Raw genomic sequence first — 17,537 nt, 5'->3', positions numbered from 1 at the left:
AAACAAGACAGAAGAAGAATCGACGCCTGCAAAATGTGAAGCTTGAGAAGTTGGTGATCAATACCATGGATGGCAAGAGGAACAAACAAATCAATTTTGCAAAAAAATCAAGCCAGATATGTCACTCGAAGCAAGGATCATCAAGCTACGACTTGCCTGCTTTGAACACATCATACAAAGAGAGCGATCACTGGAGAAGGACATCATGTTAGGAAGTATAGAAGTAACCAACAAAATATTACATTGTAAAATCCACTGGAGAAGGACATCATGTTAGGAAGTATAGAAGTAACCAACAAAATATTACATTGTAAAATCCACTGGAGAAGGACATCATGGTCAGAAGAGTAGAAAGAACAAGCTCAAGAGGAAGACCAGAAACCTGATGGCTTGATAGTATCAATCTAAAGACGGAGAAGATCCTGGTGGACCAATCTAGGCTTTCACAAGATAAATCTTACTACAGTTAATCCATCAAGTCGCCCTGGCTTCAGATCGAGTTGAAGACCATTAAAAAAAAATTAAAAAAAAGCTTTTGGTTAAGAAAAAAAAAAATCTGAAGCAGCTGGACAAACTCCTTAACCACATTTCACAAGACAATGATGACTACAGAAACCAGTGACAAAATAAATATGGAAATCACAAAACTGCTCAACTAGATGATAGACAAGTATGTAATCCATTTCTATAGCAGGCCTTTTTTCCTTCTCCACATTTGCCGAGTGATGCTTTATTCAGTTGAATGATCATTTCTGGGCTGGAGATGCTATATTCAGCAGAATCACTTCTGGCATTGCAATATCTGATTCTATATATGCAGCAAAATTATATATACCCTTGCAGCCCCAGTAATTTGAGGACAGAACATACATACCGTAGACAAAAAAAGGACATAGCACGTCGTCAAACTGAGAACTCTCAAGCCTTAGAATGACAGTGAGAATGGAAAGATTTTACTCCTTAAATCTGCCTGATTAGAAAAAAACATTGCAGATACTAATCATTCACAGCTTTCTACACCAATATTCTGAAATCCATTCTTCCATCCACAGAGTCGAATCTGAACATTACATAGAAGCAGCAGTGTCACAAAAAACAACCAAATATTAAAAGGACGGGCACATAGTCATCATAGCGGGGCTTCCCTGAACAGGAGCTCACTCTACGGGTCAGAGCAGATCGAGGCTAATGAACTCTTTCTACACATATTGTATGCCAGTCACAAATCACACGGCCAGTCATTTAGCACTGCATTACTCTTGTGGCAGCCGTCGCAGGGAAAACAAGCAGCCCACTATGACCATGGGTTTGCCCCTATAGATAACATAAAAGGGGTTAAAAATCCAAGGCTGGTTTCTTGCTATAGATCACTACTCTTCTCCCCAGGTTGTGTGCTTTGTAGTTGAGTCTCACTTTACTCAACAGAGATAATCACCACCAACAGAGAGCAGGCATAGTTTTTTTTTCTAATCTTTCACAACCTCTTTAAAAAAAAATAAGAAAAAAAAGTTTTAGGGATTTAATGGGCACCTTCTGGGTCACTTTCTCCCCTTCGCTTACAGCCCACTGCAGACATATTTGTGGTCTGTTATTGTTTACATTATGAACCTCCTTCAAGCTCTCTCGCTCTTTGCCTCTAGAGTCGACTATGATTTTCCAAGATTTTCCTTCTCTGTGAGAGCTTTATCTGTCCCACAGCTCTTTCACTCCAACCCTCAGAGAGTGCTTAATAAAGCACCATCCTGTGACTTCTATACAGTCTCAAGAGGGATAAATTGCCACCCACACACTTCCTCCCACCAAACATTCCAGATCACGTTACTTACTATGTGTTTGAGACTCTCCTACAGTAAAATATGTTACAGGTGCTGACACTTGCTCCACACATGATCTTTGTATGGTAGGGGACCAATGAGTCAGATAATGGATTCATTTATTATAATGTAATCTAGCATTTTGGAAAGCCCAGCACCACCACATCTGGCTAAAGTAACTAGTAGATATTCTATTTTTCTTTGAACTGCATTGCATCTACAGCTTCTGCTGTTCCTCCCTGTAACCATAATCTGTCACTCACTGGTAAAGGATCACAGGCCTCGCCCCAAATGACATCATCATTTAGTGCACAGCACAGAGCACAAACAGGAAAACGATGTACCAGACTCTACCGGGAGGTGAGGAGCCGGAGATCACACAAACGCATGTTACAGCTCGGAAACAGAGAATTTTAGCATCAAGTAAATCATGACAATAAAAACAAAAATTACAGAGGCGCAAAGCGCTGAATACCGATGCCTGCAGCAGCAAATATGGACAAAACCACCTAATTTGTCCTATAATGAAAATCGATTAGCATACAATAACTATTGCGATAGCAAGATAAGCCGGGGAAAAAAACTGAACATAAAAGTACGTATATATAGTGAATACACCCTCCCCTTCCTGCAGGGAGATGGTGCCAACCAGCAAGTGATTAAAAGCAGTAGCGATAAAGTTAATCTCAATACACACAGAGCGGTACCTTCGTTCCAGCAGAGTATAGGGTAGTAAAGAAGTCCTTGTTCCAAAAGGTCCCAGTGTAGAGGCAACAATACAGACAACAGTCCCAATAAGGATACAGGATTCCAAGTCCTTGGAGCGCAGGTTAAAACCGTGGATATTGGACGTTGTCCCGGCCGGTGACAGACGTCCACCTAACCGCGTGGCAGCCGCTAGTGGACGGTGGTGGAAGCGACGCATGTAGGCTAAGAGCCAGCAAGGTGCAACGGAGCCCCGCAGGACCTTGCGTGACGTCACGGTCACGTGTAAAGTCACGTGACTGGCTTGAAAGCGCTGAATAGACCAGCATAGATAGCCTTGTGGTCTATTCAGCGCTTTCAAGCCAGTCACGTGACTTTACACGTGACCGTGACGTCACGCAAGGTCCTGTGGGGCTCCATTGCACCTTGCTGGCTCTTAGCCTACATGCGTCGCTTCCACCGCCGTCCACTAGCGGCTGCCACGCGGTTAGGTGGACGTCTGTCACCGGCCGGGACAGCGTCCAATATCCACGGTTTTAACCTGCGCTCCAAGGATTTGGAATCCTGTATCCTTATTGGGACTGTTGTCTGTACTGTTGCCTCTACACTGGGACCTTTTGGAACAAGGACTTCGTTACTACCCTATACTCCGCTGGAACGAAGGTACCGCTCTGTGTGTATTGAGATTAACTTTATCGCTACTGCTTTTAATCACTTGCTGGTTGGCACCATCTCCCTGCAGGAAGGGGAGGGTGTATTCACTATATATACGTACTTTTATGTTCAGTTTTTTTCCCCGGCTTAGCTTGCTAGCGCAATAATTATTTTATGCTAAGTGAATCATGACGTTTATTCATTTAGCAAAGGTTTTACAATGTTTTAATAAACTGCGTGCCCAGAAAATACCTTTAAAATCTGGCTAGAACAAAACGTACACATGACACAAAATAATATGATTGCCTTCATCACAAATGCAGCCAGGGCAATCAAGGTGACCCAACGAACAAATTATACCTGGCTGGGAAAACACATATAAAAAGTCATCACAGAACACTGAAAGATCTCAGAATTCAATAGTTACCCAGTTCCGTCTTTTCTTTGAACACATCCTTGAAGTTCAGACCGCTATTTAGTATGGATTGTCTGTATTTCAAAACACATTCTTTGTGGCCATTTTTTCCCTGTTCTTTCAGTTTTAGGGGTAAAGCCCGGAGTCCACACTTCCATTTTGAATAATCCGATTGTGCCCATTTTGTTAAGTCTTCAAGTTTGACAATCACTTTTTCTGAAACTGCGATTACTTCATCCTGTGCAATGAGAAAAAGAAATAGTCACACGGGCTCTCACTGGTAAAGCTGGGAGAAAAGCAATATGGCCGGTAGTTCAGCTCTCACAGCAGCGGTTTTGCAAAAAAACAGGAATTCTGTATTAATTATGCATCGCTGATATAGACATCATAACATCATCATTGTCCCCATTGGAGCTCACAACCTAGATTCCCTATCAGTATGTCTTTGGAATGTGAGAGGAAACCTGGGAACCTGGAGGAAACCCACGCAAACACGGGGAGAACATACATACTCCTTGCAGATATTGTCCTTGGTGTCCATGCAGTGCTAACCACTGAGCCGCCGTGCTGCCCTATGGTAAATCAGCCTAGTTATGCAACGATAGATCACCATTCCCCAAAAAACTGCCGCATAACCAGACTTCATATGTGAATTTTTGTGGGCGAGCAAAGGGACAACCTATGTTGGGCATATCAGGGATCTTCAGTATTGAAGAATAAAGCAGAATTTTTACCACCTTGATTTAAAGGGATACAATTTAGATTATCCCTGTTAATTAAAATGATCCTTTGACAATAAGCTCATGACAAAATGTTCCCAAGCTGGGACTCAACTAGAATTTCTGTGAAAACCGGGCATTAAATGTTCAACCCACCACCACAGGAACAATATATCATCATTCAGTGCCCATTCATACAGGACCTCCAAAGCAAGAGAAAGAAAACAAACACAAAGGTGATGGAACGAATAAACGCAAACAAGGGAAAACCTAGGTGATAGAGGAGACATCCATCCATTGAGTTCTTACCTAATTACGGCTTACAGAAGAAAAAAATATGAAACTGTAGATAATCAAGCAAACTGGCAAATATGTCAAGGCTGCGAGATTTATGGGCAAATTTATAGACATGTGCGTTAGTCCGAAACGTAGGTGACGCCTCTAGTAAATTATTACAATGGAGGAGACGGGATGGGACACTCTTATTGACAGATTTTTTTTTCCAAAAAAGGAAAAAAAAAAAAAAAAAAAATCACAGCATGCACGATTTTCACGGTTGAGAGAATATGTGCCAATGTGACCCTAGCCTTAGGATACTTCCGCTGCCTGGAAGTTCTCGGATGCTGCAGCTCCATCAAAACGATAGCCAACGTGGCCAGGTACCACAGATTAGAATAGGGGGTGACTCTAAGGTAGTTGGCTGTGGCCACTATAGAAATTACAGAACTGCTCCGTTCTGGCAGCAGCCGAGAACTTCCAACCTCCATAACAGCTGTTTGGCGAAGGTGCTGGATGTCGCACCCCCAACGATCACCTATTGATGGCCTAGCCTAAGGACAACGGCCACCTTTTTTAATACAAATTATTTAGAAAAACTAGTTTAAGCTCTAATTCTGTCTAATGTGGCATGAATCTACTGTACTTTTAAATGACAAAATTGCATCACAACAACATAATATGTATGACTGCATAGCTGCAACTAGCAAGTCAAGAACATATTACTTGGCTTCCAGTGCTCATTTTAAAGAAATCATTCAAAAAAGTGTCTAAGGCTGGTTTCATACTTGCGTTTTTTTGCGCTGCGTTTTTGCGCATACATGCGCATGCGTTTTCCCCCCTATATTTAATATGGGTGCGCATTGTCATACGTTTGTACGCGTTTGCGCATGTGTTTTTTGTAGTGTGCGCCCAGGCGCACAAAATGCAGCCTGTTGCATTTTTGGTGCGCCCGACCTGTCTCAAAAAAACGCATGTGCACGGAATCCACCTAAACACACATTAAAGTCTATGGGAACGCTGATGTGCGCATGACATAGTCATGCGCACGTCAGCGTTTAAAAACGCATGCATTTTTTGTAAAAACCATGCGCAAAAAATAAGGAAACGCATTAAAAATGTATGATGCGTTTTTTACGTGCATTTGCACTGCGCACGCAGCGCAAAAAAAGCAAGTGTGAAAGTAGCCTTAGGTGTATTAATGCTAAGTGTAACAGTGTCAAAGGTATTGCCAGTGTCTCGGCAAACAGCAATCAATAGTATGGTTTAATATGAGGACCATGCCATAAGATCAACAGTAAAGAAAGGAAAAAATAAAAATTCTGAGCTTCTCTTAATAAGTAAATGGTAAAAAGTGGATAGCACCAGTATGGGTGAGTTTATGGACATATGAACATGGCCATAGTGTGTCCTGAACCTTTTTCATGGAACTAGGTGTCCTGGACCTTTTCCATGGAACTCTTGGACCTTTTCCATGGAACTAGGTGTCCTGGACTTTTTCCATGCAACTAGGTGTCCTGGACCTTAAAAGGGAAACTAGGTGTCCAGGACCTTTTCCATGGAACTAGGTTTTCTAGACCTTTTCAGTGGAACTCCTAGACCTTTTCCATGAAACTAGGTGTCCAGGACCTTTTAAGTGGAACTATGTGTTCAGGATCTTTTATGTAGAACTTGGTGTCCAGGACCTTTCATGTGTAACGAGGCGTCCTGGACCTTTTCTATGAAACAAGGTGTCCTGGACCTTTTTTCATGGTACTAGGTGTCCTGGACCATTTGCCATGGAACTAGGTTCCTGGACCTTTTCCATAGAACTAGGTGTCCTAGACCTTTTCCATGGAACTAGGTGTCCTGGACTTTTTATGTAGAACTAGGTGTGCTGGACCTTTTATGTAGAACTAGGTGTGCTGGACCTTTTATGTAGAACTAGGTGTCCTGGACTTTTTATGTAGAACTAGGTGTGCTGGACCTTTTATGTAGAACTAGGTGTCCTGGACATTTTATGTAGAACTAGGTGTCCTGGACCTTTTATGTGGAACTAGATGTCCTGGATCTTTTACGTAGAACTAGCTGTCCTGGACCTTTTATGTAGAACTAGGTGTCCAGAACATTTTATGTAGAACTAGGTGTCCAGGACCTTTTATGTAGAACTAGGTGTTCTGGACCTTTTATGTGGAACTAGGTGTCCAGGACCTTTTAGGTTGAACTAGGTGTCTAGGATCTTTTCAGTGGAACTTCGCCAGCAGTGCAGATAAACCACTTCATTTTTTCACAGCAGCATGGCCATAGGGTATAATGGCTACACATTATGTTTGTGAAAATCATAGACTGAAAATGTATGTAAAAACCCCCCAGATATTAGAATGAAGTCTTAATGCCCCCCATGCACATATGATGAGGATCGGACCGGTTGAACATCCGGTGTCTATGGAGGCCTCTGAGCTGTCACCCAAAAGATGGTGTAGGGGGAGAGAAGGATCAGGAAGTTGGAAATTCAATGTTCATCCTTTGCTTTTTTGGCATGATAAACCACGGCTAAAAGGTTTCTGCCCATTGAAAACACATGAACGCTCAGCGAGGAGAGATGGCCGTCTGCCGTTCAAAACATCCGGTGGATAGCTGTCTCACATGTCTCAGCTAGCTTTACTTTATCTATTGATTTTATTGAGTAAAAAACAAAATCTCACAATTTTAAACATATAAAAGTGACACTTGTCGTGGTGTATTTCTATCCACAGACCTACACAATATTGCTCATTTGTTTTCCAGCAGAACATAGTTGAAATACTTCACAAGTTAACCTGATCCCTACATTTTCTTACATTTACTTTTTTCCTCACTCTCATATAGCAGGTTCTCGACACTCGAATGCTCAGGAGAAGACAAGGCAGAAACACTCAGATTCATTGCCAGGTTCACTTCTTACAATTATTCTAAAAGTAATATTCAGCGATAAGACAACACTAAAAAAAAAAAAATGGCGACCTCCCCACGGGCACATTAATTATCCAACATTACAATCTGCTGTGAGAGAAAAGCAACAAACTGAAATAAACTGAATTGGAGAAATGATGATGTTGAATTATCAGAAAATGAATCCATGAAAATATCTAAGTTGTGCAATGGAACAGTTCAGCTATTTCACATCGCCAGCGGAGAAGGGTTGCATAGTGAATGAAGACTTTTAGGTCCATTTAGAAGCAAATGTAAGTTGTCACGCCGCGATGACTAATGGTTTGCTGATCTTTTCAGAAATGAAGTTAATATAAATTCTTGAAACTCTGACTCATCTAAGAGCAGCCTCTTGTTTAGAACGTGTTTTGCTTCGGTTTTGGACGCAAAATATTGATTTAAGCTTTCTACTGCAAAATAAAAATAAATAAAACCAATAAAATAATTGCTCAAACCCCATCTACCTCCTCGGCTGATGCACATTCTGCAGTCTCCCGGCACACACGGAGGTTAGAAAGTGAAGGCAGATTATTTTTCTATTCCAGATGTCCAAATATAGGACGCTGGCACATTTTCTGAAAAAGCATCGCCAACTGGAAGCTCTCACAGAAGCTAAGTAAATAACTTCCTAAAATAGTGCTCTTGGTGGCTCTGGATTTTTGGGAATTGGAGGATGTTCCTGTAGTAGATTACATAAAGCAAGCTTTACGCCAAAAGGTCTATGTGTAAAAACAATTTCATAGTTTTTTTCCTTTCACATGCTTAATATGCAGGGATAAATTAGTACACCTGTTAATGGCTGGACTAGCAGAAAGACCACCCAAGACTTAAAGGGATTTTTCATTTTCAGAAAACTCCAGTCCCTAGACACAGTTTATTTTAAAAAAGCAAACTCAACTTTACTCGTACTACTTTGGTCCAGTGCTGAGCCTCTGCCACTACCACCACTGTCTGATATTGTCTGCAGCGGTGACATCACATCGACAGCGCTGCAACCAAACCGTAAACTCAGCGGCTCTGCTCAAGCAGACAGCATGAGCCACTCATAGCCACTGAGTACAGTGACTGCCTGCAGCAATACTGATCTGACATTAGCACCGCAGACAGTAAAGGACACTGGAAGCAGTGACAAAAAGACCTGGACTTGGAGAGGGTGAGTAAAGAACAGTCAGGGCTGCTTTTGCTGTTTCGCCTCAGGTAGTGGTCTGATGTGTTTCTCAATGGGGTGGTAAAAACCCAGCTTTCTTAATGCCACATAGCCAGTCGGGAGCTGAGCCTGCTCCACAACAGTAAATGCCATCTGTGTGAGACAGTCGCCATTTGTCACTAACAGCAGTGGCCGGTGCTAAGCTCTGAATGCTGCTGTTAACCATTTACATGCTGCTGAAATTTTTTTTACATGATCGCAGGAGTTAACATGACACAGCTGGGGATCGCCTGAAAGCCCCCCTTCACTGCCATTTTTGCTATCCAGTGAAACGACACCACAGGCTGAGCTTGAAAGGACTTGACCTATTAACTGCCATACTATGGTACAGTAGCTAGTATGGGCAATCAGACAATCACAGGTTCAAATCTCCTGTGAGAATTAAAAAGTAAAGTACAAAATGTAAAAATATTAAAAAACAGAATCATTCACTCATTCTTCCCCAATAATGATAAAGAAATTATTAAAGAAAACATATTTGGTACATTCTGGTCTATCAAAATATAAAATCAATTTACCTACTTGGCAAATGCCGTAAATAGAAAGAAAATCAAGATGCCAAAATAGATTTATTTTTATTTATTTTTTTTTGGGGGGGGGGGTACCACGCCTCCCTAAAATAATGCAATAAAAACTGATCAAAATGTATGTACCTCAATACGTCAATAAAAAGCCAGCTTACTATGCAAAAAAAGCTTGATCTGGCCATAGCTCTCCTGTCCCATGTGTGACAGCATTACATATTCCTATGTCACGCTCGGGTTAGGAAACACTCAGCCAGTCCCTGCACAGCGGTCTGATCCTGGACTGATCTGCTGGACATCTGATGAGTCCTCATTCACACATCCAATTTTTCTATGTACGACAAACACGGACTGGTTATTCTGATAGGACTTTGATCATTCTTTGATCAGAGTGTAGTCTGAGTATCATCCGTTTTTCTTGTTCGCGGAGAAATAAAAACGTTTCTCTACTTTTGACAGTGTGTGAAAATCGGACTGCACTCAGATGTCATCCGAGCGTGGTACAATTTTTTTCATGGATCCATTGACTTGAATGGCTGATTTTGATCTGACCCTTGGATCAAAATTTGATCTGTTTCCATGTGAAACATCATGGACATGTGAATGGACCCATAAATTATTCCAGGTAAATGGTGTGATCTGTGAAAAACATGGATAGCACTTGTACGTGAAAATCGAAGAGGAAAAAACATACATATTTTATTAATTTTGGGGTACACGGATAACTTATATTTTCATGTTTAGTGTTTCATTTAAGAAAAAAAAAAAAAAAGAAAGCTGAGATCAAAGGTATAAGTGCGAAAGAAAGATAAACTGAATTTACAGACAATCCTACAGCATTTCCAGGGAATATCTATTCAGCGCCCCTGCCACCTGTTGTCATCGGAGAAGCGCGCAGAATCCCACTATCACCATAATTGGCAGGTGACCTTTCGTCTGAATTTAAAGTTCATGAATGAAGATGAAAGTGTGAAAACTCATTACCGAAAATCAACAGATTTATAGAGAAGATTCTAGAACAAAAACACTGAACAATTGTTTCCCAGAATAAAGTAAACAGTATCCCATAACATTACTCGATTTGTAATAAATGTAAATATCAGTTATGGATGACAGTCTTATATCGGATGGAGTGAAGAGGAAGCGCATACTCACAGGTGCTGGGTTGTTTCTTTTTTTTGGTTTGGTCTTTGCAGTAATTTATAGCAGTGATGAGGAATTATTGTAACAAACTAATTTCAATTAAAAAAGTATAAAAATGCCTATTGTTCATACACTGCAGCTATAAAAACTTAAGTTTTGGGGCAAGAGCTACACAGCGAAGAACAGAAAAAACAGAGGGCCACGCCTAAGGAAATCTGAGTACTCCAAATAACCTAATATAGTAAACTATTTGGGCGCTTTTCTAATATACGAAATACTAGTCGAAAATAATGACACACTCCAGAACGAATGAGCTCCACAGCGACGTTTGCGTGACCTTTATGTGACTATTTGAAAGTTGCGATTTGGCTTAAAAAAAACATTTGCAGCTTCTTACAAAAAGACTAAATGTAGTGAAACATCCACCAGGGGGAGCTGGTGAGGGAAGAGAGGTTACATACTAAGAGCAGCAACCCTGAGCAACAGCACAGGTGCCACAGTTAACAAGAATAGTCAGACGAACCGAGTCAGAAACTAGCAGGAGCAGACGTACCAGAAGGAGCAGCAATACACGTAGTCAAAATACCAAGCCGAGAGTCAGAAAGCCAGAACATGAGCATGGGGTCCAAAACATGAGACGAAATACGTGGTCGGGGTACAACCCGGGGAGTCAGATGCCAGAGAGGCAACGTAACAGCAGAGACGAATACCAAGAGACAGGGTCAGAAATCAGTTCGGGTCATACACGTGAATATCATTCAAAGCCAGGAGGAACACCAAGGTACAAGGGTCAGAGGCTCTAAACTGGAAGCTTGAGCTATCACTAACACTGGTCAGCAGGCTGTGAGACACTGAAATAGCCCAGCTAGCTCCAGAACGAGGCTGAGGAGATTAACCCCCGCATGACCAGTCCGGAGTGAAGACAGCAGAAAATAAACTCCCGACTGGACCATGACACTAAAGACTTGTAAGTTCATCTGGCGATCAAAAATCCAACGGTGCTGATTTTTATGCCACTGTTGTGTCGCTTTAGGCCACGGTTTGCAAAACAACCAGCTGACAATCGCTAGACGTAATGTAAAGATTCAGAATTTCAATGCTTAGGTCATTAGACATGTTGGTGTGTTAGTCCTCCTCTTCAAGGGTTTTTATGGTGTCGCCAACTAGCGCATAGGAAGCCCAACAGTACTGATGACTAGGGATGAGCAGTCCTGTGGAAGTTTGGGCTCTGGTACCAGATCTGGACTTTATTTCAAAGTTCGGTTCGGGTACCCGAACTGTTTCTGAACTTGAACCAGAACCCAAACCCCATTCAAAAGAATGGTGACTCGAACTTCTGCCTGCTTTCTTTCGCCCTCTCCCTCTTTATCTATCTCTCTCCCCTGGAATTCCAAACATTGCCCTGGACATGTTCGGCATATAGCACTAGCAGCAAACTTTTAACTTTGGGTTCGCTCATCTCTATTGATGACATCACATCTACACAGACCTTGTACAACTGGAACAAAAAAACAAACTCTAAAAAAGCAGGAAAAAAATGCTGTGAAAATACTGCAAAAACACTGAAAAACTGCAGTTTCGAATATAGCATTTTTACTGCCAAGAAAGCAGGTTTTGGCTACAGAAAAGAACTAGGTGTATGTTACCTACTGGTCCAACAAGAGGCCCAGGTACTGAGGTATGTTTCAATGCAATGTTATCAGCTTCGCTCATTTCCTGATGTAGTTTGTAACCTACAAAGCAAAACCAGTCAAGGGGTTGTTGACCTTTGGAAACATTTTTTTTCCTTTACATAAATGCATGTATTTTGGGTTAAAATTCCTTTTTGCTATTGGGCTTTATTAAAACTTTTGCATTGTTTGGCTTTTACCCGCTCTTTGTTACCCTTTGCATTAAACTTAAGGCCCCGTCACACTAAGCGATATCGCTAGCAATATCGCTAAAGCGTCACCGATTTTGTGACGCAGCAGCAATATTGCTAGCGACATCGCTATGTGTGATACTTACCTCCGACCGGCTCCCCCGCTGGTTATCGCTGATCCCGGGAGAATGTCCTGGGCCGTTTCTCGTCGTCAGCTTCCTGCTGTGGCGACGCGTGGACGCGGGCGGGAGAACGTCTTCATCGCCTCGTTTGACAGGTAAGTAGCGACCCCCGTCCCCAGCGATGTCGCTGGTGAGATCTGCCTGTTTGGCAGCTCACTAGCGACCACTTAGCGATGCACCAGTGATCCTGACCGCGTCATATCGTTGTCGGGATCGCTGGTGCATCGCTTAGTGTGATGGGGCCTTTAGATGTGGTCTGCAGCCGTAAATCAGATAAGAAGAGATCAGAAAAAAAGACAGATAAAAGAGTTACAAACTTACCTGTGAGACCACCAGAACTAGCTCGCTGATGGATTCTCAGTGAACTCATTCTGCAGCTCGCAATACAGAGGCTACAGGGGGCACACGGGGCAAAACATTTCATGAAACCCAATTGTAAAAATGATCTTTAACCAAAAATATATGCATTTAAGTAAAAACAAAAACAAAATTGGACAACCCAATGGTAAATTCCTAGTTGCACTTAGTCATTAGCTCTCAATATTGCTCAATGATGAGTTCTGCTGACGTATATGAAATAGCTCTTGGGTGAAACTTATATAACAAATATTTCATTGTTTCTCTTATCAGGTCTTGCAACACCGGAACAAACAACTGAAGCCTTATCATAATCATTTTTACATTTCTTACTCTATTTCAAGTTCTTGGTAACCAGCACAAGAGTAAACTGTTAATATGAATAGGAGCGATCTGCCTCTGCTGCAGCGTGTGGTTTTTTTTTTCCAGCATTCTTCGTGCCATTTTTTGTGCCACTGTGTCCACCATAGTTGGTTCTGTTTTCAATTTGGAATTAATAAAGCATCTTTTTTGTAGATGTGAGTGCCGGTTATTATTTGGACTGTTGCGGCTATAAGAGTAAATTGTTACTCAACTTCCTAAATCATCATGTAATCATTAAGCAGAACAACTAAAGCTGGTTTCAGTTCATTATAGCGGAACAGTCAGCTGTTGTATTAGATTGCGCCATTGTGCTCCTATATGGTAATGGGCCCTTGTCCTTGTCTAATGTATTATGAGGATTTTCCTGTAAGCAGGTTTATGCTTCATCCCTAATGTAGCTTTCAAAACATCTCTACACCATCATTATATGCCTATTTTACTGTCATCCCATTATGCCGGTCACTAGAAGGTCTAAAAATTACCCTGTGAACAACACAGTTTTAAATTAAGCTTTATATTAGACATATTTACTAGTGATGAGAGAACGTGCTCGCATAAGGTGTTATCTGAGAATGCTTATGTGCTAACTGAGTGACTTTGGCGTGCTCGAAAAAAATGTTTAGAGTCCCCGCACTTGCTTATCTCGTGGATATTAGGCCCCTTTCACACATCCGTGTCTGCGGTACCTGTGGTGACAGTTTTAACACGTACCGGAGACACCAACACGTCAGTGTGTTTCCACGGACCGTGTGTCCATGTGCTTCAAACGTAGACATGTTTGTCTTTTACCGTCAGCACGGGTGGCAAAACGTCCCACACACATGCATACGGAGAACACACATTGATGTCATCTGTGTGACAAGCATCAGCATCGGAGAAGCGCTACAGTAAGGCTGGTTTCACATTTGCACTTCAGGGCGCAGTGACTGCGCACGGCCTGCGTCCCCAGTGATAAAGATAGGGGATGCAGGACGCATGCAGCGTCATGCGCCGGTAGGCGGAGCTACCGGAGGAGGCGCGGCAGGGGGCAGGCCTTAGCGGCGGCCGTGCGCAGGCCGTCGCTGCGCCCTGAAACGCAAATGTGAAACCGGCCTAAGCGCTGTTCCCCGGCGATGGGTGCTGAAGACTGCACTCATCATCCTCCTTTGCTCTACTGGCGATCAACGCGAGCAGAGGAGAATGATGAGAGTTATAAGTCAGAACGATGATAGCAGGCGGGGGCTTTTGGGACTATTACTCTCATCATCCGGCACCTGCTGCCGCTAATAACAGTGATAGCAGGAGAGGCTGATCGGGGTTTTCCTCACCCGCCACCTGCGATATAACTAAATGAATGAAAGAAAAATCCAGCATGGGTTCCCCTGTATTTTCTTTAACCAACCAGGCAAAACTCACAGCTGGGGGCAGCAACCCTCAGCTATCAGCAAGGTTGGTTATCAAGAATAGAGGGGTCTTCACGTTCTTTTTATTTTAATTAAATAAATAATTTAAAAAAACAGCATGGGGTCCCCCCCATTTTCGACCGGCCTTGCTAAAGCTGACAGCTGGAGGTTCGTATTCTCAGGCTGGTAAGTGGCCATGGATATTGACCCCCCTCCAGACTAAAAATAGCAGCCCACAGCTGCCCAGAAAAGGCGCATGTATTAGATGCCCCAATTCTGGCACTTTGCCCGACTCTTCCTATTTGCCCTGTCGCAGTGGCAAGTGGGGTGATAGTTGGGGGGGTTAATGTCACCTTTGTATTGTCAGGTGACATTAAGCCCCGAGGTTAGTAATGGAGAGGTGTCAATAAGACACCCCCATTACTAACCCCATAGTCACTGTGTAATAAAACACAGACACTAAGAATAAAGTCCTTTAATTGAAAACATGACACATACTCCCTTAATAATCTCAATTAAGTCATACTTACAACCTCGCCTAATTCTATCGAAGCCCTCGACCTTTTGTAATAAAAAATAAAATAAAAAAACACCAATATATCATACCTTTCCTCGTTGTGTCACACGCCGTAATCCATGTCTGGGGGCTAAATAGTTTTCAACCGTCCCGGCTGAAAACCACTGGTGAATGAGCTGCTTCTGCATATATTAGAGATGAGAGAATTTATTTGATTGGAGCAGGATTCTACTCCACTTTTACAGATATCCGCATTCTCCAAAAGCATTATTTTATAATTCGCTTCCACGTTGATTCAGCTGACACTTTGCTGAACTGTTAAAGGTCCATCAAAATGTGATCTTGATACTCTTAACATCTCTTTGCTCCTCTTCTTCTGCTGTCGGGTCCTCATCGCGCCTTATCGCTGCTGCAAGTACTGAAATACCGGGCCTCTTCACACTAGGCAGGGACTTCCTATTCTGCAGAGGTTCCGGGTGGTTTCTGTGTGTAATGTCACATGCGCAAAACCGTCAGCCTTGGGTGAAGAGGCCGCCCGAGGACTCAGCAACTCAGAGAAGGTAATTAGATGTGACAAGTGGGGAGGAGAGGAGCTGGAGAGGTGAGCACTAAGGTGAGTATAACTATTTTTATTAGGTTTTTTTTTGCATATTACGTTCATTATGCTCTGGGGTCTGGATGGACAATAGAAGACATTTATCTCGCAGGGAAAAACGTTACTGCGAACCAAATTTCACAGTAAAATCCGAGCGATTTGGCGAATTAGAATTTTGCCAGATTTGCTCATCTCTAATATATACTGTGCGTGATTATATCTCGTGTGCGGGAATGTATCACAATGTGTAGACTCGTGTTATTAGAGATGTTACAGAAACAAGAGATGTGATCATCTAAAGAAGTTCTGTTTTTGCAATACAATTTACTATCATCCACTTAAAGGGAGTGGAAGGTGACGTCACCCCTAGATGACAGCCATTACGGCTTCCTATGGGATCACCCTGGAAGCGCTTCTCTTGCGCTTCCTCTTCTGTCTCTTCCTGGCTACCATGTGCTTTGTCAAGTGTCTATTCTGCAGATCTGTTTACAGGCACTTGAGCAAAGAAACACAGGAGGAGAAAAAAAAAAAAATCAGTGCTCACAAACTGCTCAAAAACACTCCAACATCGCCTGGGAACCAGCGCTCAACAAGGAACTCCTGACTCCTGTGACCGGAATAGCAGAGCGAAATTGTGTAAGAAAAGCAAAATGACAGCCACCCAAAGTCACCGTGACATCATCACAGCATTAAAGAACAGAACCAACAAATCTAATAACTGGGGATCTGAAATGATGATATAATCTGTAATTGGCCGCCTACTGACGGCACGTCAATGCGTTGGAATCCAACACAATCCAAAAGCCAATGTAACTGATAATATCAAGACACTCACACGGCCTCATCTACTACACGGAAAGCTTTCACTGTAAACAGGTTTATTGTAAAGACACAAAACATATTAACCTTAAACCTCCTTATAGTTGGCATTATGTAACCGCACGGTTATTTCTGGTTCCATTTTTCCGTGTCCAGATTGCAGAAAGTTTAACATTGTTTGCTCTAACAAAGCTTTAGTATGTAAAGATTCTTTATATTTCAGTGCTCTGATTATTACATGTAGATAGATGGGAGTCGGGGTCCAGAGACCCCCACTGATTGATCAATACAAAAGCCCAACACCGAGAGGTGTGCAGCTCAGTGTGCACACAGAGAAGGGCACAAATTCAGTAGAAAGCACAGTAGAAATCATATGCTTTCTATTAAATCCGTACACCGGTCTGTGTGCGCACTCAGCCTTAAGACCCCACCAATCTGCATGTAATTATCAGGGCTCTGAAATATGAAAAATACTTAAGGGGAACCGGTCAGCAGGTTTTTGCCATTTAATCTGAGAGTAGCACTATATAGGGCATGAGACCTGATTTCAGGGATGTGTCACTTACTAGGCTGTGTGTTGAAGTTTCAATACAAGCATTGTTTTATCTGCAGATTATCACTGCCGGACTACAGCTCATATGACCAGCAGTCAGGCTAATCTGTGTAACTGCCCCAACCACTGATTGGCAACTAGCTGACAATGATCAGTGTTCGCAGGAAGCTGCCAATCTGGGGTGTCCACAGAGTTCTACAGAGCAGAAGTCTTAGCTGTGCTACATCTACACCAGACAAAACAGGTACTGCATGAAAACTACAGCACGCAGCCCAGTAAGTGATACATTCCTGGAATCAGGTTTTCTTTCCCTAGTTATGCTGCTCTCAGATTATATAGAAAAACGTGCTGTCAGATTCCCTTTATGAAGGTGAAATCACTCATTAACAAGGATCTGTCTCCTCTCCTGATACGTCTACAGTACAGTTAGTAAATACTTGCATTGATGGTCTTTTCTAGAACTTTGTTCGGTTTTTCTATTATGCCTCCTAAAAAAAATTAT

The 17,537-nt window shown here is 42.3% G+C and overlaps 1 protein-coding gene across 2 annotated transcripts in view; it reads right to left on the bottom strand.

Moving 5' to 3' along the window:
- The window catches only part of ARID5B (AT-rich interaction domain 5B), a 354,406-nt gene that overhangs the window by 281,459 nt on the left and 55,410 nt on the right, over nucleotides 1–17,537 (bottom strand). Inside the window, exons 1-2 of one of the 2 annotated variants that reach the window (XM_073548293.1) lie at nucleotides 10,960–11,986; nucleotides 3,601–3,826 (exon numbers count right to left, since the gene is read on the bottom strand). Coding sequence is in view for 1 of the 2 variants with exons in the window: in XM_073548292.1 (XP_073404393.1) it covers nucleotides 3,601–3,826 (226 nt within the window). In the remaining variant the exon portion in view is untranslated. Of the gene's footprint in view, nucleotides 1–3,600; nucleotides 3,827–10,959; nucleotides 11,987–17,537 lie in introns of those variants that run through there. The other variant, XM_073548292.1, reaches the window with a different exon arrangement.

Source organism: Dendrobates tinctorius, unplaced genomic scaffold (genome assembly GCF_039654945.1).
Source record: "Dendrobates tinctorius isolate UK_male_01 unplaced genomic scaffold, ASM3965494v1 ptg000156l, whole genome shotgun sequence".
Classification (NCBI taxonomy): domain Eukaryota; kingdom Metazoa; phylum Chordata; class Amphibia; order Anura; family Dendrobatidae; genus Dendrobates; species Dendrobates tinctorius.
The sequence above is the reverse complement of the archived record's forward strand: the minus strand, read 5'-3'. Positions and strand labels throughout refer to the sequence as shown.